Genomic DNA, 24,943 nt, shown 5'->3' with positions numbered 1-24,943 from the left:
ATGATTCTCTAAAATAATAATAATTGCGCAATCAGTATTAAAGTTTCTATAATTCTTTTCGCAGTTACCAGGATTAGAATATTACCTCCATTATTATATAATTCTTCTTCTATTGCGCGATTTAAATCGATATTCAAATCGATTAAATCGTCCTCCATTGTTGAAGCTCGAAGAGTGAGAAACTGTTGGAGGAGAGAGAAGTTGCTGGAGGAGAGAGAGTGTTTAGGGTTTCGTTCAATTTTTGGGGCGCGCGTTTTCTGTTGTATTGGGTCACGTGAAATCATCCTAATCAGCAGTATAAAATGACATAATTACCCTGGTCCACGTTAATGTTATGGTGGACGGGTCCATGCAAGCGGAATTGGTATGGGGTTGGATGATTTCAAACACATACCCGATTCCAAAATATGCTGAACCAAATACACCCTTAATAATTTAATTTCCATTTGTCTACTTGGGCCAGGCCCAAATTTGTAGCACGGTTTCGAATATAGGCTATGCAAGTGTGAAATATAGAGTAACTGAGATCTTCTTCAACCTATCTTCTTCAACCTAATTTCAGTTTTCTGGCGGAAAAACTTTGATACAATCAGCAAGTTTGGTTGGGAAACGTGAATATTAGATTGAAATCTCGTTTCCCATTCGTTTCCGGGATGAATTCAGTTTCAAACACGTCTCCATTTTTCTGAAACGGTTTCGGCGCGCGTTTCCCGGTTTCCCCGTTCCAGGACGTTTCGGAAACGGTAGTCGTGATTTTTTTGGCGTTTCCGTACTTCGTAGGTTTCACCTTCACCAATGTCAAGTACTTCTGAAAAGGTGAGATTTTCACTTACGTTACTCATACATTCTTTGTGAAATTGGGCTAATTACGTCACTGTTTATTAGGGCAAAAGTTGTTTATTTCTGTATTCTTGGTCGATTATGGTGCAAAAATTGTTTCCAATAGAAATTTTCTTGAAATTGGTTGTTTCATCAATTGAGAAAGTAGATCTGAGTGTGATTCTATGGATAATTTGGTTGCAATTAGTTTTTTATGTTTTAAAAAGTAGTCCGTATTTGTTAGCGTGATGTGACTATGGATAATCGATTGGTCTAATTTGCATTGTTATATAACTTGTAATTGTTCACAATATTGCCCGTATTTGGTTATGGATATTAGGATTGACGTGAGTACTCTATATTACCGTTTTCATCTTGTCATGTATGGTATTTTTTTTAATTGTGATATTTAGTTTGGAGTTGTGTGAATAAATTGTTTATTCCACTAATTGTTTAGAAAAATTGCAGGTCTGTCTGACCGAGCTGAGCCAAAAGTTGAAACCAATCAGCTGGATTATACGAGCTACTAGTCTAATCGGGTCTGAGATAGAAGTGTTTTATTGGACTGGTTTTTTAGTTCATGAAAGTGGACTCTTAATGACTAGTACTAATGGCTTAGATACAATGTGCTGGGTTGAAATTGAGGCGCGAGGCTTGATGTGAATGAGTTTTCCGAAGCAAAAATAGTTCTTGTGCGTAGTAAGTGGGACCTTATGGTGATACAAGTTGATTTAGGAGATGTTAGCGAAATTGGGAAGCTTGCTTGTGATGGATCTTTAGCTAATGGTGAGATGATAATGTGTGTATCACACCCACACAATCTTGTAGGATCATTTTATGTTGGTCATGCTGTCTATCAATGTGTCAATGATGCTACTGTCCCACTTCGTGACGATCCTAGCACATGTGGTGGTTATGTCTCTACAGCATTAACAAATACTCCACAATATCGTCAATTAGGACATGTATGTAACAAGAAAAATTTTCGGTGTTTTGATCAGGAGGATATTTGTAAGTTTGAAGAACTCAACCCTTTACTTCCAATTATACAGTGCAACCGTTTAAACTTTAGGGAGGGTTGTTCTGGGAGTCCGGTTTTTAATACCAAAGGAGAAATAGTAGGAATGCTAATTTGTGAGGTTAATTCATGCGACATTGCTCTTCACGTGACAGTGCTAAAAGAGTTCTTGAGTGAAGCATTAGTCAAGATGGTTTGTCTCTTTAACTTACAAGTTCATCATATTAAGCTTTGCGATTATTGTATGTTTAATTAACTATGATAAGATATATGTGCAGAATGTTTCACAAGAAGGTAAAGAAGGAAGAAGAGAGCATGAATTACATTCAATGAGGTAATTCAATCACAATTGATCAAATTTAGTATTGAATTATCAATCTGTTCATCATTTGCTTAATTATGAGCTCACTGATGTCTTGGATGCCATTACATATGTGTTGGTTATTTACTTATGAGAACGGACAATGTGTTGATTAATTACTTATGAGCATAATGGAATATACATTGAATCCAGATAAGTCTTTCGCTCACTCGTTTAATTCAATTCTAAGTCAACAAGATTAAAGCTCACTTAGTTAATTGTTGGGAGTTGTGGATACTTCTCTTTTTTGCTGGATTTTACATGTGATTATGACGAATGATTCCAAGCGTGCTAGAAAAGCTGATTTCATGTTGCTGGGTATATTGATTTTGTATTGCAATATGGATGTTTGGATACATACCCGTGTCCGGCATGGGTACCTGAGTCCAATTAACATAGATTCTGACAGTGTTCAGAGCTGTATTCTTTTTAATCCTTTGAAGAATGGTCCTTCAATACTAATTCCTTCGAATTTGAAATAGAATAGTTGTCCCTTTATTCATGGTATATCAGCATAATTGTAAGTCTACGTGTATGGTTTTGAGTATCTATTTTCCTGCGACCTCCTGTATCAGACACATTGACACACCAAAACAGGTGCCAACACAGACTTAGAATCAAGAACATGGAATACCTGTTTGTCACAGTTTCCAGTTTTTACAATTCTTAACTAGTCTTTTTATCTTCTTATATGAATAAGCTTTATTCGTTTGGTCTATCATGAGTTACTCCATTGTTATTTGAGCTGTCAGGGACTGGCTCGTCTCTGTAATAGCTTTTCAAATGTCAAATAATTGTCTTTTACAGTTTTACTCCTTGTAGGACAAATGTTGAGATTTTAGCATTATTGCCATTATGAAATTTGGGATTTCTATACCTTCCTATCTTTTTGTAAAAAAGAAGTGGCTTGTTAATTTTGTTTTTCTTTGTCAGTTTGGGTGAGCCTTATGATCATAATATGAATGTTTGTAATGGACCAACCCACCCCTGACACACCTTTTCTTGTGTACCACAGGCGCAACAAAAAGGGGAAGAAAAGCAACAACACTGCAACTGCAACTGAACCAGAAGGAGGGGCAAACCACAAGGCCGTTGCCACCACCTGACAAGCAGAAGTACAGCAGGGTCATTAATGCTTATAACAAGTAGTATAAGTAGAGGAGAAGAGGAAAGAGAAAAGTATCCAGAAAATTGTAGAGACTTAAGAGAATTGTAACCTAAAGTTACTACTGAGATTTGTAGCCTAAAGCTACTATTCCTTGTAATCGATCAGTTGAAACTCAATCAATCAATCTTCCCTTCTTCTAACTGATTCTGTTCTTGGTATTGCTGTTTGGCCTTTCTATATTGCATTGCTGCTGTGTCTATTGTGTCTGCAGGTGTGAGTAAAGCTAGGGCTTTACACTTGGTATCAGAGCGGTTCGAACTGGTGGAGACAAGAATCAGCATCCATGGTGTTGTCGAATACTCAGAGGATAGAAACCGTGGAGGTGACCGTTGCAGAAGTGAACCAGAGGGTGGTTGGACTTGAAAGCACCATTCAACAAGTCCTCACTGATGGTCGAGCAACGGTGGACTCGTCCGCCCGAGTAGAGGGGCGGCTGGAACGTTTTAGGGAGGAGCAACAGAACCAACTCAGTCTTATGAAGAAGAATCAGGAGAAATTTCAGGCAGAGATAAAAGCGTTGTTGGCCAACCTAAACACTGGCAACATGAACAGGGAAAACATGGCCCAGTCAGAAAACAGAGGCAATAGGCATAATCGTCACCACCACGATGATGGTGATCCGTATGTCGACGGTGGTGGTGGAGGAGGTCGTTGGAAGTATCGTAAACTGGACATGCCCCTCTTCGAAGGCACGGACCCGGACGGGTGGATACTCCGGGGAGAGAAGTACTTCACATTTTATCACCTGTTGGAAAGCGAGAAACTCGACGCGGCCGTCGTGTCCATGGAGGGCGACGCCCTTCGTTGGTTCACGTTCGAGTCTAGGAGGAATCCGATTCATAGCTGACCCAAACTGAGGAGAAGAGTGTTGCTCAAGTATAGGCCGACAAATGCCGGAAGCCTCCACGAACAGTGGCTGTCCACCACTCAAACCACGACGGTGGAGGAATACCAGAGACGCTTCATTGAGCTTGCCGGGCCGTTGGAGGATGTGCCGGAAAGCATATTTTAGCATTATTGCCATTATGAAATTTGGGATTTCTATACCTTCCTATCTTTTTGTAAAAGAGAAGTGGCCTGGTAATTTTGTTTTTCTTTGTCACTTTGGGTGAGCCTTATGATCATAATATGAATGTTGTACAAATTTAAATTCCCTGAGCAAATATACGGAGAATATGCATCATTCATCTTGACTGTTCTTTACTAAGACAGATTTTATTTAAAACCCAGCACCTTGTGGATATAAAAACAGCACCCTTCTGTTCTTTTGCGTGTCAACTTTCAAGCAGTTAAATTTTTTTGTTTTAAAAGCAGCACCGTCTGGATTTTGTATTGCAAGATTTACAAATGTGTAATTGAAACTTAAATTTCACCAAAAGCTTATAGTGTACACTTGTATAATCTTGACTTTCAGACTACCTGTTTTTTTAACAGAAAAATCACAGCTTACCTTCTGCATTTATATTCAACTTAAACACATCTGGATCCTGATTTACAAAAAGTTTTCCATCCTAGATATACTTGTAAGAATTTTTTTCTAATACCTAAAGAACAAAATGTCTACCTGTTTTCTGCACACAAACACGAGTACATGTTTGCTAGCTACTGTTTTAATAGCCCAAATTCCAAAATAACTTCAAGTTGCAATCAGTTAGGGTATATTAATATGAGAAAGTCTTGGACTATACCTACTAGAGTCTTTAAAGACTATACCAGAATTTAATAATAATATTCTCAAAATTGGGGTAAAAGCAGACCAAAAAAAAAGGGAAAGCCTTATTCTCTGAGCGCCAAACTGAAAGCTAGAGAGAGAATGAAATTTTCATTTTGCGCCATCAAATAAATCTCCCAAAATTTGAGCGCCATAACTAAATCAGTGAATTTGAGCCCCATAGGCCATAACCCAAAAATTTCAACAAAAATCAAAATCCTCCATCGTTTTCTCTCTCCTCCATCGTTTTCTCTCTCAGAACCAGAAGAAACTTCTTTAATTCAACACCAACAATGGAGGGTAAGAAAAAATTGACAGAATTTCCCGACAAGGTTTCTGTTATGGGTCGTTTTATACGACGTGAGGTCAACGTTTGAACGGACCAACGTGAATAAGATCGTATCGGTTAACTCCTACATTTAGGGAGTCGTTGTGGCTGAATCAAGGAATACTTGGAGGGCAAGGTCAAATTAGTTAGAGATTATTAAGCAAACAGTTGAGGATATCAAGGAGCTAACAACATTATTCCCTCAACAAGGCTAGACCCAGAGCTATATAAATACGTCCTACCTACAACAAGAATGGCAACGGAATACCTACGGTGAAACCTAAATACTCCCCATATCTAACCACTACCTTCTTCCATTTATCCCACTAATATCCATTATCCCCACTACTATTGTTTAACCACTACTTAGCTACACTCCATGATGCATCTTTTCACCTGAGCATACCCACGTACATTTTGCTATAAATACTCCATTTCCTTATAATGAAGGGGGGATCCCAGAGACACATGCATCCTTTTCCCGATACCTTCGGGTCATTACAGCAAAGCCCAATATCGTATAGTTATTCATTCGCAAGCACCTTCCTCGACTATCCCAATCCACTCGTGTGTTCCCTTTTATTCATGCTTTATCAATTAGCTATAGTACATACTCACAAATATACATTATACTTGTACTCATCTGGGCTATTTACGCCGATAACATAGTGGATTGGTGGACTCATTGCCACCCGCGGTTTTTATCCCTTTCGGGTTTTCCGCGTCACCATCTCTTGTCTCGTCTCTCTTTATTTTCTGTCATTTATCTCCCGTCATTTGCATACTTTATTTTATCTAGTCGTCTATGTCCCAACCAAAGGTCGTCCATACGAAATTTGGCATAAACAGTTTGGCGCCGTCTGTGGGGAGATGGCTAGATTTATCTTCAAACACATATCCACAAATGTCCTCTCAAACACAAAATCCGACCCACTTGGGTTCACCAATAAAGTTGTCGCCAGGCTATGGATTGTTGTCATACTTTGTCGCCACCATGAGATGGAGCTACGTCAGGGTACATGCCGTCGCCAGATCAGGTGTCGACATCAGCAGGTGTCATCGCTAGAAGTGACGCGTTTGAGTGGTCGAATTCAACCTAGATGATGCATATCGTGACAACAACGACACCAACGCTTGATGACATCGAAAATTGACGTCACGGACCATCATGCAGATGTCACCACAAACAAGATACAATATGAGTTGTCTCGTACCTTGATAAGATCTCGAGACGATTTGACACTTGACGTCGCGAGAAGTGTGGTATAAAACTCAACCCCAGTGATTTTAATTTAAACTAATATTGTTTCTAGTCCTTGTTGTCACTAAAACAGATGCGAACACGTGACGTCATCCACCAATGACATGACGTCTACATAGTTTCGTCCGACGTCACATCCACATCAGTCGACGACGTCTCCAAAAACGAAGGCGACAAATGGAGATTCAACAACAAATTGTCGGCAATACTAGATTTTGTGGCTAACTTCAGTCCAAGTATCAAATAGGAGAATTTGTAGTTGTCCTGAAGTCGCCACAGGGGAGCATATAGTATACTCTATCTCATTTAATTTTCATATAGTATACTTGATTTGCTTTTTATATAGTATACTTTGCTTGTTTTAATTTCCAAAAGCACTTTGAAATATATGCTATACGTTGTTATCCTACTTTTTGTACTAACATCGTCACCACTTGTCGTTTGATCATGTCGTGTCGCCAAGTATTATCTTGTCTACAGGTACTGATGTGTCGCTTGGCAAGGTCGTGAGTAAAGAAGGTGACCAACGTTAGAAGTGTTACACGAGGTCACGACACGACATGAGGTCACGACGACACAACACGACGCCACGACAGCAAGTCACGACAGCAGGACGCGACCATTCTGGTTACCCCTATGACGACAAGAAGTTTCTCGGCGTTAAACATGGTACGTAGAAGTAATTATCGAACATCTTTATTTTAACAATATATTTCTTCGTAAGTTCGCCAACAGATCGTTGATTGATACATGAATGTCAATGGGGGCTAAAGGTACGAACATACTTTCAAAGTAAGTTATCTTTTATTTATAATATACACGTATTGTCGCTGCGACGTACATCGCAGATCGTGAGGGTCATCAACACAATCGAATGGTATGAGTGACCCAATTCATTTATTAGTGACGTCAAAATTTTATAAACTAACATCTCATACCCTATTGAAATTTTCTCATATATCATCCGTGATAACTATTTTTCATTTACTAACGACATGCCGCGACTATACGCGTTAGTATGTATATTAATGACAACAGATTACCTCGATCATGATGGTATGCCCCGACGCCACGAGATGGCAATGACCGATGACACGCCACCACCAAACTACCGAGAAAGCTAAGGAAATCGGAATGTCGAATAATCATCATCAATGACCATGATGACACATGAGACGTTTAGAGGTTGCATCATGCTGGCACGCATGTACGGCGTCAGATATAAACGAACGTCATCATATCTGTGGCCGACTTCAGTCATGATATGTTCCTAAAGCCGCCACAGGGGGGCAAGATAGTACATACTCCCGTTCAGTTTAATATACTTGTTACAACTTTGAAATTTAACTAACGATGTGATACAATTTATTTTAATGATGATCTTGTCGTAAGATTTTGGTAACAGGTACGATGCTAAGACAAATGTACGAACACTGGGGGCTCAACCACTATCGCATGTCAAAATAGGCGGATAAAGAAAATTCATTGGGTTTCCCAAAGACGACAAGTGATAAGACGTCAACCGATTAACAAGAAAGGTAATTTATAAAGAGTTCACATGTATTTGAATTTACGACATATTGTAATGTAAGTTTGTCAAATGATTTTACCAAAGACGTTAAGAAAAAGTCCACTTCTTAAGACAGTATAAGGAATTCACATTAACCATATGTTCTTTCTTGTGCCACATTGCGAGGATCAACCAATAAGTCGACCAACGTTGGAATGGACAGTGTCAAGACCAGCGATGCGTCATCGTTCAACATGACGGTACGACGCCAGATGTGACGACGATGGTACAAGCGATGACAATGATCTCAGGAACGAAAACAAGATCGGCGACGAGAGGTGTCACGACATCAGGACAATGCTGTTGATTGTAGAATCGTCATCAAGGGACAGTCAACGACTCGACGTAATTTCGTTACATGAGCCCATATTAAGTAATATCTAACACTTACTTCGTGCGTTAATTAATTTATTACATTTTTTACTACACTGCGATTAAAGTCCAATTTCAGTTTTTATTATTTGTCGCATTGAATATATCTTTCCAAACGCAATTATATTATATTTATGTTTCATCTTATTCATTTGAAAATCAACGCTAACATCGCATCAAGCGAACGTCCACCTCTACCTTTTCTATTCTCTATAGATCACTTGTTGACGATATCACCAACGACAACAGCAACGAACGACGTCATCAGAAGACGACATCAACGAACGACGCTATCAACTACAAGCGACGACGTCTCCATGGTCATAACCCTTAAACTTATTGGATCCCAACGACGACGTGCCTCTTCTAAGCGCGACCACTACACACGACGCAGGTACTATTTATGTGCACATAGCTTCGTTCTTTGAGTACCTTACAAGTGACATTTATTCCACAACGAATAATAGAGATAGCATAAACAACATTTTAAGCTAACAACGTGTATGTACCCCCGACACTCCTCCAAACGGCTAACCCATCGCCAAATATAAAATAGCAAACTCACGTCTTTCCTCCTCAACACTGACGACGAACGAAGCCAGCCCAGAATGCTCGAAACCTACTTAAACTACTCTTCTGGAAATCCCATAGGCTAAACTCTTCTGCCGTAGACTGCGCCATCAAAACATCTTACCCCTTGTCCTCATGTTATAGGAAACCTCATAAACCTTCGACTCTTCTTGACATTCGTCATAAGGTCACTTCGAACCACCCACTTCATTCACCTGTAACTTCAACTTAGTCGCCTGCTACCTACCCTCACACGACATTACATCTGACTAAAATTATTCGACCATGTGCTCACTCGACACGAATTCCTTCTATAAAGTTCTTCGCATGACTACGAACAAACGAAGAGGCTTATATCGCCTGCACACGATAGATATCATACAACAACGACAATAGAGGCACGCCTGTAAACATCAGACGACCGACTAAGATACAACAGTTGGCCGTGACGCCTGCAAACACCAGACGACAAGCTAAGATACAATGGTTGGTCGTGACGCCTGTAAACATCGGACGACAGGCTAAGATACAACAGTTGGTTGTGACGCCTGCAAACACCAGACGACAAGCTAAGATACAATGGTTGGTCGTGACGCCTGTAAACATCAGACGACAGGCTAAGATACAACAGTTGGTCATGACACCCATAATCATCAGACGACAAATTAAGATGCAACAGTTAGCCATGACGCCTGTAAACATCATACGACAGACTAAGATACAACAGTTGGTCATGACACCCGTAATCATCAGACGACAAACTAAGATACAACAGTTTGCCATGACGCCTGTAAACATCAGACGACAGACTAAGATACTGACATACAACAGTTGACCATGACGCCTGTAAACGTCAAACGACGGATTAAGGTACAACAATTGGTTGTGACACCCGCAAATATCAAACGACAGACGAAGATACAAAAGCTGGCCATGACGCCAGATACCTAACTAACGTTGTGTCCTAACATGCTTTCGCATAGGTTTTATAAGAATTACATTATGTTGACTTACGCTCGTTAAGAGAAAGGATTCTTTCACAAGATGTCATGTTTACATCTAATTAAGCTGAGGACACCAACGCCGACATGAAGACGCCAATATACGCATGACGACATCAAGTGTCAGAAATCATGGATGACACCAAGTTGCGACGTCGTTGATCAAGATTAAGTATGGAAGACGACGGACAGGACGAAGACAATGATAGATTAGCATCGACAACAAATGAACGCGGTGACTGACTTTGAAGATTATTTTTCTAACTTTCGGCTCGCTACAATTAGAAAAACGGGGGCTATTGTTATGGGTCGTTTTATACGACGTGAGGTCAACGTTTGAACGGACCAACGTGAATAAGATCGTATCGGTTAACTCCTACATTTAGGGAGTCGTTGTGGCTGAATCAAGGAATACTTGGAGGGCAAGGTCAAATTAGTTAGAGATTATTAAGCAAACAGTTGAGGATATCAAGGAGCTAACAACATTATTCCCTCAACAAGGCTAGACCCAGAGCTATATAAATACGTCCTACCTACAACAAGAATGGCAACGGAATACCTACGGTGAAACCTAAATACTCCCCATATCTAACCACTACCTTCTTCCATTTATCCCACTAATATCCATTATCCCCACTACTATTGTTTAACCACTACTTAGCTACACTCCATGATGCATCTTTTCACCTGAGCATACCCACGTACATTTTGCTATAAATACTCCATTTCCTTATAATGAAGGGGGGATCCCAGAGACACATGCATCCTTTTCCCGATACCTTCGGGTCATTACAGCAAAGCCCAATATCGTATAGTTATTCATTCGCAAGCACCTTCCTCGACTATCCCAATCCACTCGTGTGTTCCCTTTTATTCATGCTTTATCAATTAGCTATAGTACATACTCACAAATATACATTATACTTGTACTCATCTGGGCTATTTACGCCGATAACATAGTGGATTGGTGGACTCATTGCCACCCGCGGTTTTTATCCCTTTCGGGTTTTCCGCGTCACCATCTCTTGTCTCGTCTCTCTTTATTTTCTGTCATTTATCTCCCGTCATTTGCATACTTTATTTTATCTAGTCGTCTATGTCCCAACCAAAGGTCGTCCATACGAAATTTGGCATAAACAGTTTCCCTCTTTCTCTCTTCAGATTTTCGATTTCATGGTTTATGATGGAATGATGTTAATATGGCAATTTTAATTTAAGTATAGCTAAGTGAAGTGAAATTTGAGTAGAATTTGATCATCAATTTGCTAGAATCGATCGAATTTGGAGGTTGAATTTCCGTAATTGGGTTTGAGAGGAGAGAGAAAGAGGTTAAAGAAATTGGGGATTTTTAACATTTCTTGTTAACATTGATATCATGTGACATTGAAGGTTGGTTGAAGGTTGATTAGGCGGAGAAAACATAGTTTTATGAGCACTTTGCTTACTCTTTGTCTCCTCATTTTCGTCAAAGCTTATGCTGCTCATCTCAAGCGCTCCAGCAAGGTTTCCCTCTTTCTCTCTTTAATTAGCTTTTCGATTTCATGTTTTGTGATAATCTTTGTTGAGTTCTCCCCAGCAATCATCTGTTTCAGTACAGATGATGACTCCAGTAAGACCTATTAATTTGTTACTGGACTGTTTGAGGTTTATTGTAGTCTAAACTCTAAACAAACATTAAGCTTGTGGAAAAGGTAAAAGATGTTCATTAATATATTCATCTATTACCTAGATTTATTAACGTCCCCCCTCAAAGAAAAACTAGATTTAGTAACTTGCCACCGGTTGATATTTTATGCATTTGTTGTAGTTACATGACATAATTTACCATTAATTGGAGTATCTTCCATATAGGTTGGTCGAGTCCTAAGGAGTAAGGGCTATCAAAAATCAAAATTGTTTTTTATGCTGCAACCCTATTCAGAGCATCAAAACCTTTCTGTATACATGTCAACTGCATTGCACCTGAGCATACTGATGTGAATATACAAGAAATACAACCAACAAAACAAGAGGTAAGAAAGACATTTTAGGTAGCTCGTTTATTGTAGTCTAAACTCTAAACAAACATTAAGCTTGTGGAACAAAAACAGCAGAAGAAATTTCTGAACATATAAAGAGGACTTTAGAAACTGAACAACATTAATACATATGAGACGTTGAGATTTTGTTTAGCTTCTTTGTAATGGTAATTGGGTATTATTGTACAGATAATTGTTGACATTAACACAATAGACCTATACTGCCCTTAGGTATCCAATGTAGCGATCATAGTGATCCTGAAATATTTATGCGCAAGGAAATGATGTTCCCGCAATTAGACATTCTGTTTTGTACTTTTCGCAAATAGTAACTCTTAGGAGCAAGTCTTTTCCCGGTGTACAGTTACCGTTTCTATCCAGACTTGCTATGTGATATGGAGTAGCATGTTTTAATAACAGACTTTCAGATTGCTATGGTCTTCATATTTTTTTTTTCTTTTGAAAAATACTCTTTCAAATGAATGAAAGTTTTAAACAGATGATGCATTTTATTTAATGATTTGTGTTACTTGTTTTGCTTATCTTGTATGATTCTTTTTTTATAATTTTGTGTCCAACTAGTGAGGACCCTAAATGTTATGTTTTGTTAGTGCAATGTTTCAGGTTCCTTCAGGTGTGAAGAACATTGTCTGTCAAAGAAGAACTTGAAATGGTCAACAACTTTGTGCCTGAAATCTTGGATGTCCAATCATCCCAGTCAAAGGAGATTAGAGAGGGACTTGAAACATTGTCTGTTAACAAAGAACTTGAAAGGCTCAGCAACTCTATGCCTGAAAACGTGGTGGACCAATCATCCCAGTCGAAGGACATTAGAGAGGAGCTTCAGGGAGCTCAGCCAGCCGGACCAAGTGCAAGTTCAGATAAAGAAACTAAAGGCAGTTCTTGGCTGCAAAAATCTCCGTGGACTCAGCTTGTGGCCGGTGGAAAGAGTAGCTCCTTTAGCATTTCACAGAAATTACCTAGAGATCTACTTGAGAAGCAACAGTTAAACAAATCAAGTGATAGTGGCACTTCAAATGGTTTTTTTAGTAGCTGCTATTGAAGTTTAGGGTGCTGATACTCGCAGCCCAATCTGAATTGCATAATCTTTTGATTGCTATGTATATTCTACATTGTGTGTTTTTATTTTTGTAAGCCTATTAGCTCAACTGGCCGAGCACCGTGCAACTTGCGCGAATATGTAGGTTCAAATCCTACATAGGCTATTGGTCTTATTATGGAACTTCAAAAGTTAAAGTTAGCCTTTTTGAGTTAAAAAAAAAATAAAAGTTAGTTTTTTTTGCATTAAAAGTTAGCATTCATGTAGTAAAAGTTAGGTAAACTGATATAAGATTTTTCCAAAATTTTACTAAACTAAAAATGTAAAAGTTAGTTTTTTACATTAAAAGTGAGCGTTCATATAGTAAAAGTTATGTAAACTGATTATAAGATTTTTCTTAACTTTTACATTAATATTCTTAACTTTTATGGAGTATTATTGATATTATTAATTTTTACCAAATAACTTGATTTAGTTAATTTACTATCTTGTAAAATGGTATTGAAAATTTAGAGTCAGTACCAAATTTATTTACTATCTTGTAAAATGGTATTGGAAATGGTACTGAAAATTTACCGTCGAGTACCAAATAACTTGTGATTTATTTAATTTACTATTGGAAATGGTATTAAAAATTCATAACGAATGAAATATGATGTTCTAAACATCTAAGCTACTTATCTATAAGCAAATAAACAATGATGTTAATCCTATAATTATGATCTTATAAGATATTTATTCTCGTATTTTAGTTATTTTGTAATATACAAATTTGGTGCTATTTCCTATTTTCCGACCAATGAAGTGTTTGAGAATCATATGGATTTGTATAGATGGTTAAGTAAGAGGTATGTCAATTTAAAAAGACGATGGAAGAGCAAGAGAGGTGGATTGTCGATCATTGTAATTAAAGAACGATTGAGCCAAAAGGGTGATGATATTGGAAATTTGGAGTTGATTACCAAATTTATTTACTATCTTGTACAATGGCATGGGTATTTAAAGCTTTGTACCAAGTTTATTTACAATCTTGTAAAATGGTATTGTAAATTTGAAGTTTAGTACCAAATTTATTAACTATCTTGTTAAATGGTATCGAAAATTTAAAGTACAGTACCAAATATATTTACAATTTTGTAAGACGATGATGTAAATTTGGAGTTAAGTACCAAATTCATTTACTATCTTGTAAAATAGTATTGTTCATTTACCAACTTGTGACTTATAAGTTATAATATATAGTCAATTATCTTATGTCAAAAATAGAAAAGATAATCGTATGACTCGTAAAAGTCACAATGAAGCAAATAGAATGTTCTAAGAATCTTAATTAGATGCAAGCTAACTATGATATTAGTCTAATGAATATGATCTTATAAGATATTAATTCAAAACATAAGCTAAGCATATGATACAATATGATCTTATAAAATATTATATGACTCGTAAGATAATTATATAAACCAATGTGATATTATAAGATACTTGACCTTTTTAACTATGTATAATGTTATAAAATAATTATATGACTCGTAATCAATAAACTATGTTATAAAATAATTATATGACTCGTAACAACTTGTGACTTATAATAGTCAATTATCTTAAGTCAAAAACATAAAAGATAATCGTATGACTCGTAAAAGTCATAATTGGAAGCAAATAGAATGTTCTAACGAATGAAATATGATGTTCTAAACATTTAAGCTACTTATTTATAAGCAAACAAACTATGATGTTACTCCAAATCTCCAATAAATATGATCTCATATGATAGCTATTTTGCAATATACAAATTTGGTGTCATTTCCTATTTTTGATATTATAAATTTGGAATTGAGTACCAATTCTTTTACTATCTTGTAAAATGGTATTGGAAATTTAGAGTCAATGCCAAGTTTATTTACTATCTTGTAAAACGGTTTTGTAAATTTGGAGTAGAGTGCCAAATTTATTTACTATATTGTTAAATAGTATTGTGCATTTGGAGTTGAGTACCAAACAACTTGTGACTTAATAGTCAAATAGGATGTTCTAAAAAATCTTAATTATATTATTTATATGCAAGCAAAGTATGATATTAGTCCAATAAATATGATCTTATAAGTTATTCATTCAAAACATAAGCTAAGTATATGATTCAATATGAACTTACCAAATTTTATATGACTCCTAACATAATTATACTCACTCCATCCATAATGTTCCTCGTGTTACTATTCATATGATCAAAGTTTAAAAACTTTGAAAACTATTAGTAGTGCAGATGACAAAAAGAATATTAAATTGTGGGATCTCATTGGATTCCTTTCAATGTAAATTTTCTAAATAATAATTTTCTTATAATTTTACTAATGGTCAAAGTAGTGCATTGGAGACAGCAATATATAATGGGAAAATTAGGAACATTATGGAGCGGGGGAGTATAAACCAACGAGATATTATAAGATAATTGACCATTTAACTCTATATGATCGATGTTATAAGATAATTATATGGATGTAATCAATAAAGTATTATATATTAATTTATGTTATTATGAATCATAATTGTAGTTTTGATCAATAAATAAACATATGCTATTAAAAGTCTATAACTTCTACTAAAATAGACACCTGGACTGACACGTGTCACTTCATGGTGCAAAATGGTATTGCAAATGTGGAGTTGAGTACCAATTCGTTAACTATCTTGTAAAATGGTATCACACATTTATAGTTGTGAGTACCAAATTCATTTACTATATTGGAAAATGGTGCTGGAATTTTTTTAGTTGTGTACTAAATAGTTTGTGACTTATGATAGTCAATTATATAATTTCCTAAGGAATTCATAAGATTCGAGAGATGCATGTTTTTCGAGTTATGGTTTTTGATTGATTGTTGTCCAATCCTGATCTGCATTTGTGGTGAATCGTTGCCCTAGATTCCCTTAATATTGTATTCCCCGATTTAATTATTGTCTTAGTTTTAGTTATATAAATCAACCCTTTTTCCTGTTCCCAATAGTCTAAACCTTAGTTTTAATAGTAGAAATAAGAACACCTATTTCCATGTGGATACGATCCTGACTTCCCTTGCTACCTTGTTAGTGGAATTAGGTTTATTTTTTATTAGGTGATACGACTTAAGCCTGTCAATAAGCAAACTATGATATTAATCAAATGAATATGATCTTATACGATATTAATTCAAAACATAGGCTTCCTAGTTCCAAGTGAAACACAATTTCAATTTCAATTTCAAATTCAAAGTGAAACACAATTTCAATTTCAAATCACAATATTCCAATTTCAAATCAAATTCAAAGTGAAACACAATTTCAAATTCAAATTCAAATTCAAACACAATGTTCCAATTCCGCTTCCTAATTCAAAACTCCACAAGTTCAATATCCGCAATTTCCAATTTAAAAGTTACGATAATCCAATCCTCGAGTCCGAATCCTGATTTCGTACCCCAATTCAAGTTCACATACATTTACAAAATTTGATATCAAAATCGAACTTTAAGCCAAAATGGGGAAATGGTATTGAAATTTTGGATTTGAGTACCAAATTCATTTACTATCTTGTAATATGGTATTGAAAATTTAAATTTGAGTACAAATGCATTTACTATTTTGTAAAATGGCATTGAAAATTTAAATTTGAGTACCAAATTAATTTTTTATCTTGTATCTTGTAAAATGGCATTGAAAATTTAAATTTGAGTACCAAATTCATTAACTATCTTGTAAAATGGCATTGAAAACTTAAATTTGAGTACCAAATTCATTTACTGTCTTGTAAACTGGTATTGGGAATTCGATTTAATTTCGAACTTTTGTTCAAATCCGAGCACAAATTCTAAGTAAAATACAATTCCAATTTGAAAACATTCCAAATCCAAAATTCCAATTTCAGTTCCTAATTCAAAGTTATGATATTTCAATGCTCGAGTCCAAATCCTGATTTCGGACCCAAATTCAAGTTCAAATATTTCCAAGCCTCCTCATTACAAAATTCAATACCAAAATTGAACTCCGGGGAACGTTTCCATTGCAAAAATGGGAGCCGGCCCCTAACGGCCTAACCCGACCAAACCCGAGCCACAGTGAAACCCGAGAAAAAAAAGCATTCACGAGAAGTGTATCATTGTAAGTAACGATTGAGCCAAAATGGGAGGAGCAAGAAAGATGGATTGTTGATCACTATAAGGGACAATTGAGCCAAAAGAGGAGGAGGAATTTTGGATTTGAGTACCAATTCATTTACTATCTTGTAACAATGGTATTGAAATTTTGGATCCCAATACCAAATTTATGTACTATCTTATGAAAATGGTATTGGCGTTGAGTACCAAATAACACTTAGGATATGCAAATGTCTTGTAAAAACGGTATTGGAAATTTGTAGCCCAGTACCAAATTTATGTACTATTTTATAAATGGTATTGTAAAATTGACATTGAGTACCAAATAACTTGTGACTTATGGTAGGAAATTATCTTGCGTAAGCAAACATAAAAGGTAGTCATATGACTTACAAAAGTCATAATGAAGCAAATATGATTTTCTAGATGGTTAGGGCTAATCTAAATTAAGTACTTATAAGAAGAAAAAAAACTATGATATTAATCGAATAAAATATGATTGATCTTATAAACAAATGTTACATATATACTCTATATATCACTATATGAAATCTATATTTTCAGCCTCCATAATCAGTAGCCTCAAGGGAGTATCCACTTTCTTTAACAGGTAGGAGCTTAGCCTGAAACTCTCTGATGTTGTTGCTGCTTTGATTTGTAATTTTGAGGTACCAATCCCCAGCACCATCTGGCACAGGCCATGGTTCTTGGTTCACCCACACCACAAACCAGCCACGCCGAACAGTGAGAATCTTTCCACAGGTGCTCTTGAGACAACATTTTCAAGGTCCTAAGTCCTAACTACATCACTTTCCACTGAGTATTTTTTTTCTGTAACAGTTGCCTTACGTATGGCAAGTGATTCTTGGGTGCCTCTACCCTCTAATAGATTAGCAGGAGGAGCATGATCATACTCCCTTATAAAAGTTTGCATTCCAGAAGGGTTAAACCGGGTTTTCCCTTTCCATGCTTTAGCACACATGTAACCAGCACTCAAAACAGGAACTGTTTCATCTCCATTAACATTGTAAACCCCTCCTTTGAGACAAGAGCACTCATCTGAACTGTCTGCCATTGTATCAATCTGAAAAGGAATGTAACAATCTGTTGTTGCACTCAGCTTGTAAATATAGGCTCTCTCAGTAGGAATTCCAACTCCATATAAAGAAAATATCTCCATATCTGAAGCATTTGGAAATCTGCATGTATTGTAAGACAAGGAGTGTAAATCACATGCGAGAAAATTTTCAACCTTTTATCTACCTCATACATGACCTAGAATGAGACGCTTGTTCAAATTTACAAATACATAGACTAGTTGTACATAAATGATAATCAAGCAGTGTGCACAATACACCTGCGCCAGAATTTTGATTGCTTTCAACTTTGTGTTCAAATTCTTCATTTTCTCCAAAAAATTTAGAAATGTTAACACCTTGATGGACTTTAAGAAATCCAGGAAACATTATGAGATTCAACAGAATCAGTGTTTACTGATTACATTATTTGACCGTTAATTTCTGCAATGAATGACATAAAAACTACTCAGCCGGAAAATAGAAACAATGAATTTGTGTTGCAGCCTTACGGGAGAAACCCAAATGCCCCAAATCAAGATAAATAATGGTCTGATTTTTATTTTTTTTTGTTGACAACGAGAATTAATGGTCTGATTGTAACAAACTTTACCTTCATGAAGTGTTCAATGGATCACACAAAAACCAAAAAGTTGGTAAACAAGGGTAACAAAAATTAAAAAATCCTACTTTAAAATTGATAAAAGGGAAAGTGACTATAATTTATTTTAAGGATAACAAATATAATTAGTAGTGACATGAACTAGGCCACCCCAAAGTATATTCAGTTGAAAATTATTACTTAAATGGTTAGAAATGTAAAGCATATCATAACAAAAAAATTGGACGGTAACTTTGCATGGGTTGGAAATAGCCAACAACTCTTTAGCCAGATAAGAAGTGTAGCAGATGAGTGTAGCATATCATTAACATACGTTCAACGGATGAGTGTAACTCCTAAAAACCATAGAACTTTCTCTCGCAGTTAAAAAAAAGTTATCACTTGTCATAATGTCATAGCCGGGTAACAGGCACAACTAACAAAACTTTAAACAAGATAACTTCCAAGATTTGAATAGTTCAAGAAATAGGTGAATATAAGTAAATACAATAACTTACAGTGTACTTCTGCATAGGCGTCTTCATCTTTTGACGATTTCTTTTCCAGATTTCAACAGACGCAAGCCTTCATAATTCAAGTCTTTGAATGTACTTCTAAATTTCAAGGATGAAACACGTACTCAATTGAAAATTGGAGAGAAGTGGGTTTTAGAGACAAGTGTAGTCTGCCAACAGATGCACAAACCTGGTGGACAAATTTAGAACCCATGAAATCATTATCAAGAACCACCGATCCTCCTCCTGCTCTTAAGTCTTGTAAGAATGATTTTGTAAAAGTTACATAGACAAATGCAACCATTTCTACTTGAATAATGATAGCAATACAAAGAAATAGCTAAAATCTACCTCAAGTACGAAAAGACTGAGTGTTTTTCTGTAAGGAAAAAAAATCCAGCATATCTGATTTTATAGTGAGGTTATAAGCTGAAACAGTATGGTTGAATCATCATTTTACTTGGCTAGCATTAAATTATTAAGTATCAACCAAGACCTAATGTTTTTTCTAAAATCAAGCCATTAAGTAGATGACAAAACGTAGCCTATAAGTATTAGCCCTCTTTCTAACCCATACTGAAGTCAGCAGTTCTACAAAGAAAACATAAAAATATTCACACTTTAATACACAAGGTAAACCATAAGCTACAACATTAGAAATTCAAACTTACAGAACTAAATTCAGTAGCAAAGCAACTAGATAAACCATAACACAACCCACTCCAAACCACAGCAAAGCACGATGAACAAAAATCAAACATAAGTACCTAGCAGACATACTAACATGGGATCCCAGGGATAGTCAACCTCGGAATAAGGCATCACAATTCACAAACAATCAGATGAAATTTTCAAAGGTATACGAATTAATATAACCTAATTTAGAGCATACTTAATAAATCAAACAAATTAACTTACAACACAAAATCCAAACTCTCGATTTCTTACAATCAAACAATCTTAACTTTACAATAAATAGGAACATGTGAAATATTATCACAACAACGCATAGATCGGAAATAAAATACAGAAGAAATTAAATACCGATTTCCGGAACTTCTTGATTGCCGCCATAGTCTTGTGCTGTCGTGCTTTGAACATCTTCCATACCTGAAGAACAATTCAATTTCAAAATAATTAAAAACCTTAATTTCTAAAGAACGAGATCAATGTAATTTAGGAATTAGAATTAAAATATGAAATCAGTAAATATGAGGGAAATAAGAGGAGAGAAAGAACCCTAGAAAATGGAAAATTTAAATGCGAAGAGTTAAAGCAGAGAGATTCGAAAATCTCAGAAAGTTTGAAGTGATTTTAGAAGAGAGAGAAAATTTTAACAAATTAAATACTATCTACTTTTACAAATAAGAAAAAGAATAAATAAAATATATTTTGAAATTTGAAAATTGAAACCAGAATTGTAGAGAGAAGTAGAAAATTAAAGGGAAATGTTTAATTAGTGGGTCACCACAAATAAGCACGTGAATTTACCTTTATACCCTTGGTATAGTTTTCAAAGACTCTAGCTGGTAGAGTCTCAGAAAACCTCATATTAATATCAATGTCAGTGTCTTGCGAACATTGACATTGACATCAACTTTCACAAAATGCAATTATGACAATTTTGTGGTTTGTGGAATATTTTTAATGGTGTTGTTATCACACGTGATCTATTGTGGGATGAAGTAACTTTATTAGCTTTTTTATGGGATAAGGTGGACTGGGGGCTTTTTCCACACTACTCCATTGGAGATATTCAGAGGAATTTGACTAACTTGTAGTTCAGATTTTTGGCCTCTTCCTAGGACACCTTGTCCTCTTGATGTACTTAATTTCGAATGTTAGAATCAAAACTAGTGCATGCATCTTCAACTGCCTTCTCTAGATCGTTTTCTACTGTTTATGGAAAAGCCATATGTTGTATGGACTGTATGGCCCTAAAAAAATCCAAGGGAAACACATTTAAGTCGGGAGTTTGATATGCATAAGTCATTTGAATATTGAAGGCGAATCTTGATCGGTGTATAAAAAGCACAAAGCGCACTAAAGCGATACGAGTCCCACAACCTAAGCACAAGACTCGCGCTTCATCTAAGTGGATCACACTTTTTAAGAAGTAAAGGTTTTTTTTTTTACTATTATGCATATACTCCATCTGTTTCGAAATAATAGGGATACTTTGACTTTTGACACTATTCACAAATTTTACAAACGCTTCGCTTAGACCTAATTAAGCGCTTTGCCCTAGAGCTTCGCCCTTTTTTAAACACTTATCTTGATATTGACTGATGACCTTTTCTCCATATGGTACCTTTTTTAAATTGCTTATGGCTGGAGTGTCTACTGTAAATGGAAAGATCCCAATCTTTCCATCCCGTAATGCAAGCCTATCACCATTGATCAAAGACTTTGCCAAAGCTGCCATAAACATTATTTTTCCAATGATATTTTTTTTTACTTTGAGCACAGCCAAATAAGTATCTTCTTCCATGGAAATAGGTAGAAGTACCGTTGAGTTTCTTTGCTCATGTAATTAAACCGCTTCTCATCAATATGAACACCATTATACATGGAAAAAAACTTAGGTAAGGTATGCACATTTCCGGGTATAACATGTCTTAGAACATAGGATACCCTTTGTGTTTTGTGAGTATGCTTAAGAGAAGGCTTGATAAGGTTAGCATGTTGTCACACATCGTCTCTCTCACCATCGCATGGGCCATTTGGTGGGCCAAATGATAACCGTTTGGGCTGAAACTTGGGGGTCCCACCAGTTTTTGGCCAATAAAGATGACGGTTTGGCCGGATTTTCCATATCAGGCCCATAAAGGCCCACACATAGCAGAACAGTAGCGGATGGGCCCGGAAGGTTCTGGAAGGTTCTAGAATGTTCCACGGTGTTCTTGAGCATTCTAGCATGGGTGGAGCTTGAAGGTTTTAGATAGGTATATTCTAGAACTATCTTGAATGTCTGTGTAAGTATCTAGAAAGGTCTAGGTACCTCCTTGTATAGGAAGTTCCCTTGGAGGTGGGAACGTTCTAGAAACTTGTAGGCATTTCCTTGTAGGAATTGTATAGAATATTCTAGAGTGTGAATATTCTAGACTTAGGGGATGGTGGCCTATAAATAGGCACCAAGGCTCATTTGTACATTCAAGTTGAGAGTTCAATACAAGAAAGCATTCCAAAAACACTTGTGTTCTCTTCCAACTCAACCTTCATTCTACAAGAAGGCGGATGTAATGTTGTGCAAGGCAGCAGTGGCGAGAGGTGTCACAAGAGAAGGACCGAGAAGTGAGGTTCGGAAGTCGTCCAAGCACAAAGGGAAATAGGTCGAGGAAGGTGACCAATATGGCGAGGGGGTTCGCCAAAAGAGGGCTAACCACGTGGCTCATGGCAAGGACCTAGCCCTGCCCAATGGGGATGGTCGCAAAGGAGGTAAGTCTTTCAAGCCAATAAAGTGTTTCATTTGCGAAGGATCGCACATGGCTAAGGCTTGCCCACAACGAAAAATATTGAGTGCCATCAAAGCCACAACGGGGGAGGAGTCATTAACCGATGGACGGCAATGGGCGATTCACTTGGGCGAGGAGGCTCAGGTCGCAAATGTTAGACTCCTCAATGATGGGGTCGAGGAAGGGCCGTACAAGGAGGCACCCTCGACAATAATGGGGGTCGTGGACAGAAGGCCTCGGGAGAAGGTCGTGCCACGGGAGTTGGCACCCACGACAAATGATGAGGGCGTGGACAGTAGGCCTAAAAAGATGGTCGTGTCACGGGAGATGACACCCACGTCGAATCAGAGAACGGGAATCAAGCGAGGTGGAAACTTGATGGTCGTAAATGGAGTGGTGAACGAGGAACCGAGTCGAGTGCTCGTGGATACGGGGGCATCTCACAACTTTCTTGCGCGGCGGGAAGCGAAGAAGTTAGGGGTGAAGTTCACCAAAGTCGATGGCAAGATGAAGGTCATCAACTCGGGGACCACGCCGGTGTATGGAAGAGCGTGGAATGTTCCAATCCGCTTGGGAAAGTGGACGGGAAAAGTCGACTTCTTGGTGGTCGACATTGAGGGTGAGGATGTGGTGCTGGGTATGAAGTTCCTTCGCACCATAGAGCCTTTTAAGGTGGGTGATGGTGTGTTATCCATCACACACAAGGGGAGCGAGTGCGAAATTCGTCTCGCACAAGACAAGGAAGTGGGCACAAGAATCTCTTCCTTGAGAGAAACATGGGCGTTACTGGAAAAGCTTCAAGGTTCGGTCCGAGGATGGGTCGAAAAATCGATGTTGGGGGCAAGGCATCATCAGATATTCCGTGGGCGGAACAAGGGAGATAGGCAGGCTGCCTATCGCATGGGCATGGTGCCCATGATTGGGGTCGTGCAGCGACAGAAGGACATCGACATCAAGGACAAGTTGGACGGGTCGCGGGCACGTGCAACAAGGCGTCTTGACGAGGGCGTCAAGAATTTGGATGGGGGAGAATGTCACGGGTCGTCTCTCTCACCATCGCATGGGCCATTTGGTGGGCCAAACGATAACCGTTTGGGCTGAAACTTGGGGGTCCCACCAATTTTGGGCCAATAAAGATGATGGTTTGGCCGGATTTTCCATATTAGGCCCATAAAGGCCCACACGCAGCAGAACAGTAGCGGATGGGCCCGGAAGGTTCTAGAAGGTTCTAGAATGTTCTACGGTGTTCTTGAGCATTCTAGCATGGGTGGAGCTTGAATGTTCTAGATAGGTATATTCTAGAACTATCTTGAATGTTTGTGTAAATATCTAGAAGGGTTTAGGTACCTCCTTGTATAGGAAGTTCCCTTGGAGGTGGGAACGTTATAGAAATTTGTAGGCATTTCCTTGTAAGAATTGTATAGAATATTTTAGAGTGTGAATATTCTAAACTTAGGGGATGGTGGCCTGTAAATAGGAACCAAGGCTCATTTGTACATTCAAGTTGAGAGTTCAATACAAGAAAGCATTCCAAAAACACTTGTGTTCTCTTCCAACTCAACCTTCATTCTACACTTAGAGAGTAGTAAGGAAATCCAAGGCACTTAGAGTGTCAATCGAGTGTGTGGGCATACAAGTGAGGGACAAGCTTGTGTGTTCATTGTGTTACGACCGAGGGGCGTCGTAATCAACTAGCTAGGCACCAAGGGTGTGTGCATAGCTAATCGTTGCTATCTCTAGCATAAAGGAGTCGTGCTACGAGGTAAACTTAGGCACTAGGATTTGTGCCATCGTTGGGGAAGCCTGACTCGTCTAAGCATCGAGGCTTGGAGAGTGGCGCACGGTGCGTGACTAGGCCAAGGGACTAGGCAAAATAGTCAGCACGTGACAATGTGCCCTTAACTGT

General features: G+C 37.4%; 3 protein-coding genes across 3 annotated transcripts; 2 read left to right on the top strand and 1 right to left on the bottom strand.

Annotated features, from left to right (window-relative positions):
- The first annotated feature begins 504 nt into the window (after positions 1-504).
- LOC110805848 (uncharacterized) lies at positions 505-4,559 on the top strand. Its single transcript, XM_022011468.2, has 4 exons — positions 505-816; positions 1,288-2,030; positions 2,116-2,171; positions 3,214-4,559. Exons 2-4 carry the CDS (start codon positions 1,533-1,535, stop codon positions 3,302-3,304), a joined length of 645 nt encoding a protein of 214 aa, XP_021867160.1. The 5' UTR covers positions 505-816; positions 1,288-1,532; the 3' UTR covers positions 3,305-4,559.
- A 6,789-nt stretch (positions 4,560-11,348) lies between these two features.
- LOC130465993 (protein REPRESSOR OF SILENCING 3-like) lies at positions 11,349-13,270 on the top strand. The gene is made up of 2 exons (XM_056834756.1): positions 11,349-11,682; positions 12,822-13,270. The coding sequence occupies exon 2, from the start codon at positions 12,868-12,870 to the stop codon at positions 13,258-13,260; it is 393 nt and encodes a 130-aa protein (XP_056690734.1). The 5' UTR covers positions 11,349-11,682; positions 12,822-12,867; the 3' UTR covers positions 13,261-13,270.
- Positions 13,271-17,945: 4,675 nt separating this feature from the next.
- LOC130465992 (phospholipid:diacylglycerol acyltransferase 1-like) lies at positions 17,946-19,201 on the bottom strand. The gene has a single exon (XM_056834755.1). The coding sequence runs from the start codon at positions 18,568-18,570 to the stop codon at positions 18,181-18,183; it is 390 nt and encodes a 129-aa protein (XP_056690733.1). The 5' UTR covers positions 18,571-19,201; the 3' UTR covers positions 17,946-18,180.
- Positions 19,202-24,943: the final 5,742 nt, after the last annotated feature.

Source organism: Spinacia oleracea, chromosome 1 (genome assembly GCF_020520425.1).
Source record: "Spinacia oleracea cultivar Varoflay chromosome 1, BTI_SOV_V1, whole genome shotgun sequence".
In the NCBI taxonomy this organism is placed as follows: domain Eukaryota; kingdom Viridiplantae; phylum Streptophyta; class Magnoliopsida; order Caryophyllales; family Amaranthaceae; genus Spinacia; species Spinacia oleracea.
Note: the sequence above shows the minus strand (reverse complement) of the source record. Positions and strands in the feature narration are given on the sequence as shown.

Excerpts from the sequence above, each read along its gene's own strand:
- LOC110805848 (XM_022011468.2), top strand. The coding sequence starts at position 1,533 with ATGGTGATACAAGTTGATTTAGGAGATGTTAGCGAAATTGGGAAGCTT. Across the intron at positions 2,031-2,115 it reads GTGAAGCATTAGTCAAGATG|AATGTTTCACAAGAAGGTAA; the intron begins GTTTGTCTCTTT and ends ATATATGTGCAG. Across the intron at positions 2,172-3,213 it reads CATGAATTACATTCAATGAG|GCGCAACAAAAAGGGGAAGA; the intron begins GTAATTCAATCA and ends TGTGTACCACAG.
- LOC130465993 (XM_056834756.1), top strand. The coding sequence starts at position 12,868 with ATGGTCAACAACTTTGTGCCTGAAATCTTGGATGTCCAATCATCCCAG.
- LOC130465992 (XM_056834755.1), bottom strand. The coding sequence starts at position 18,570 with ATGGAGATATTTTCTTTATATGGAGTTGGAATTCCTACTGAGAGAGCC.